A 3,747-nucleotide genomic window follows, 5' to 3' on the forward strand; every position below is an offset into this window, starting at 1 on the left:
ATCTGGTGCGTTTCGTTCCTCCGTTTGTCTCGCTGCTAGCACTGATCGCCCCTCGCTCGCTCGAACAAGCAACACGCACTCGGAGGAGTGGGCTCGTGTGCGCCGACTACGATCATATCAGATGCCACTAACGCACATACAGCACTGAGCACATACATGACCTTGCGCTCCGCCGGCCCAGCCTCCCCACTGCCCAGCCTCCCCCACATGCTGACGGGATCAAAACATGTGCGTAGGCTCCCGTGGGCCCATTATGCTCGGAGCGCCCGCCAGGGGCGGCAGGTCCCGTCAGAACACTGAACAGGACCGGTGCGCGTTGTATGTACGTACCCGCGCAGATCTCGGAGTTGCGCGCGCCAGCGTCTGGACAAGGCGTCCATGTCCATGTCCATGTCCATGAGCAAGTTGAGTTCATCTGTGACTATCTGCCCCATCTTGTCATGCAGTACTGTATGTAGCTGTGTAGCTGACAGAGAGGCTCGTTTCAGAGGACTGGTCTGCGTCGACAGGTCTCGGGAGGAGGCTGGAGGTGCTATGTCATGCATGCATCATGGCTTGTGGTGCTCAAGACCATGCATGCATCACCCGACGCAAGTGAGTACTAGTGTCGACCAAGTCATCTGCCCGCCTCGCTCCATCGTTAACGTTCGCGGTGAGACCTGGCCTCGATGAGGAGGAGCATCATCTTCTCTCGCCTCTCGCCTCTCGCCACTCATCGCCCCTTCTGATCTCTGAGTCTCTGCACCAGCGCGGCGCGACGCGAATCCTTTCATTTCGGCGACAGCGGGTCAACGTAATCAGCTTCCTCGGCCAGATATCCAATATCGCAAAGCCCGGCCCCCCATTCCGAGCTAACTTGTGGAGTCGCACCACCCGCCTTGGCCCTTGGACTTGTCCAGCTTTAGGCCTAGCTCCAGCTCGGGCGAGCCTCCGGAGCGTGCGACGGTATGTACTGTGATGGTATACGGTATACGGTATGACGGTATGACGGTGTGGCGCCCGAACCGTGGACTCGGACGAACGGAGAGGCGCGAGGTTTCCATGCTCGAAGTTTCGAACGTCGAACGTCGAAGGAGGAAGCGCAGACCCGGCTTCGTTCGGTCCTGCCAGTGTCTGCTTCTCCCAAGCATCCAGGATAGCGTTGGCTCTGAACCTACCGCAGGCGTGGCCGCACCGCGCGTCCATGCCAACGGCGGCCCCCAGGGCTTCCAGGGCCACGGCGATCCCTGCCTGCTCGGCGCGCCGCTGAACGGCACCCGAGTCGGCACCGGGACAGCAACGTCGACAGCGTGCACGCTGGCTCAGCGCGGCGGACACGACCTCGAATGCTCGAGACAGAACCGAGAAGACGAGTGACAGAACGCTAGCCTGAGTACTGCCAGCCTGAGAGGGCCTCTCCTCCGAGGCGCGTTGGAAGTACATAAGGTTGGCGTTAGGCCCCGGTGCGAGTAAACCTTGTTGCGTTGCTTCGACGCCTGTCGCATTCGCGCTCGTTCCGGTTCGCCAATATCGCCTTTGCGGGCAGGAGCAGGGAAGGCCGTGCGGGTGTAGTAGCAGGTGGACTGGGACGTTGAATCTGGACGACGATCTGCGTTCTCTGAGATGCAGCCATCTGTCACGTATACACATACCTTCCTCTTTGATCAGGGTCACCGCGGCAGCGCTGCAGCGGGCTTGTTTCTTCGAAGCGGGCGGTATCCGGATGGCGAAGAAGCCCCGTATGTGGGTGCAAAAGCATTCGGAGAGCCGCCGGTGGCAGATATCTGCTGCGGGTGTGCCCGCAGCGCAGCGGGCTCTGGACGTCGAACGCTAACTTTGTCGTAGTCGCTGCAGATATCTGGGGTCCTCACGCACACGGGCCCTGCCGCCTTCTCTCGGGGCTGATTATTACCGCGCGCCGTTTTCGCTCTGGCCGCACGGGCCCGCATTACCCTCATCGGAACCTACATGTGAGAAGTCAGAGTCGTCAGCGCTTCAGCGCCAGGCGTCGACGCGTCAGTATCCAGATACTCTACCTTTTCCAGGCCCCTCGGGTCTGATGCTAGGCATTGTGCATCGCCATCGCCGTCTCCTGCGGTATATGCCAAAGAAACTTGAATGCACACACGTCCTGGAGCCTCATGCATGCAGCCGGAGATCCCGGTTCAGGTCGGACTCAGCCTCAGAAGGCCGGATATCCAAGGACTCAGCAGATGCTTCTGTGTGATCGCTGGGGACATCCCTGTACCTGTATCAGGACTCGTTACGAGCAAGCGTTGTTCCTTGGTGTGTGTCGCCTGGTCGTTTGTGCTCGAGTAAGAGGGACGAGCGGCTACCTGCCTATATCCGGATACACGACCCTGGGCACAGCATGCATGCATATGGATATCTTGATCCACCGCCACCACCCCGCCACCGCGACTGAATAAGTTTGCTCTTTGACCACCACCGCTGCGGGCGCATGCAAGAAGATCAACGCAAAGTCTTGCCGCGACAGCGGCCGCGGCGACCCACGCTCCCGTTCAATTCGGATGTGACGCTGGTAATCGCACAAGGTTTAAATCTAGGTCAGGCTGGACCGTCGACCTGCAGAAGCAACGCTCTCGAGCCTCGCGCCCCACACATTCCTGGATCTCGGACTGGAACGCGACGGCGCCGAGCTGCACTCACATCCGCATCGCATAGAGGGGCATACCTGGGACGCGCTATTGGCTGCAGGACGGTCCAGGGGCCCCTCACGACGGCGACGCCGCTGCGCGATACACACGGGCTGTCGGAAACATTGCACTGAAGCATGCGGACGAGGGCGGCGCTGGCTATGCGTTGTGTGAGTTATGTATATCCGCATCTCCCAGCATCGTTTCACCTGTAGTACAGGTCTCGCAGACTTGTGGCACCGGGCGTAGGCTGCGTCTGATCCGCTCATCCGACATCGGATGTGACGTGTCCCTGGGCCCATTCACTCATAATTGCGCTGTTGCTCCTTGTTCAGATGTCCGATCTCTACTTACTACCCGTCGGCTGCCCCTCATCCATCACTCAACTCACGGTGCGTCGCGCAGTGCGAATGGTCAGGGACGGCGTTAACGCTTTGCAGGCGTTGCTATGCGGACAGACTGTGAAATGACCGAAGCTCGTGCGACATATCGCGAGACAAGCGCAGTTTCGTGCTTCTCTGATCATCGACCCTGGTGGGCCGAACCGCAGAAGTGACTTCATGTAACGTTATCGCCTGGAAAACTCCCTCATCCCTGAGCAGCTTCCGACTTCCAGAGACCGTACTGATCGTCCATCGGACGGCGGACCAAAAATTTTGATTCCACCGGCACCATGGAATCAACTTCGCGACGACATCCGTTACGCCCGCCCAGCTTCGGAAGATGCTGAGAAGACCCGAGCCCGTACGTGACCATCGCACAAGCTCTGATCTCCGAAGACGTGCCTCGGTCACCTTCACGTATCGCTCGCGTGATTACGGTAGGGTGCTTTTCGTGTCTCTGATATATGCATTGATGCTAGCAGGCTTACTCCGAATTCCACTTAGGTAACGCATCGCCAAATACGTACACGGCCTGGTAAGCGTTGCGCAGATGTGCCAAGGCTAGTGCGCCGAGGGGCGTCGCCGCGTGATAAACGGGAGCGGTGCATGCAGCGGTCTGCGTGCTACGCCGTGTAAACAATTCGCGCCGGTCGACAACTCCGTTCTCAGCGCACAATGTTGGACAGGCTGCCGTTGTGGGCGCCCGATGCCTCGGCGACGGAGCTTGA

The 3,747-nt window shown here is 59.4% G+C and overlaps 1 protein-coding gene across 1 annotated transcript; it reads left to right on the forward strand.

Annotated features, from left to right (window-relative positions):
- The first annotated feature begins 2,591 nt into the window (after positions 1-2,591).
- L226DRAFT_361997 (uncharacterized protein) lies at positions 2,592-3,420 on the forward strand. Its single transcript, XM_067674232.1, has 4 exons — positions 2,592-2,806; positions 2,857-3,028; positions 3,077-3,188; positions 3,253-3,420. The coding sequence occupies exons 1-4, from the start codon at positions 2,774-2,776 to the stop codon at positions 3,386-3,388; spliced, it is 453 nt and encodes a 150-aa protein (XP_067537779.1). The 5' UTR covers positions 2,592-2,773; the 3' UTR covers positions 3,389-3,420.
- Positions 3,421-3,747: the final 327 nt, after the last annotated feature.

This window comes from Lentinus tigrinus (assembly GCF_003813185.1).
Source record: "Lentinus tigrinus ALCF2SS1-7 unplaced genomic scaffold L226scaffold_7, whole genome shotgun sequence".
Lineage (NCBI taxonomy): Eukaryota > Fungi > Basidiomycota > Agaricomycetes > Polyporales > Polyporaceae > Lentinus > Lentinus tigrinus.

Bases quoted from the DNA above. Each gene is read 5' to 3' on its own strand.
- L226DRAFT_361997 (XM_067674232.1), top strand. From the start codon at position 2,774: ATGCGGACGAGGGCGGCGCTGGCTATGCGTTGT. The intron at 3,029-3,076 runs GTGCGTCGCGCA...AACGCTTTGCAG, and splicing joins CATCCATCACTCAACTCACG to GCGTTGCTATGCGGACAGAC. The intron at 3,189-3,252 runs GTGACTTCATGT...TCCGACTTCCAG, and splicing joins TGGTGGGCCGAACCGCAGAA to AGACCGTACTGATCGTCCAT.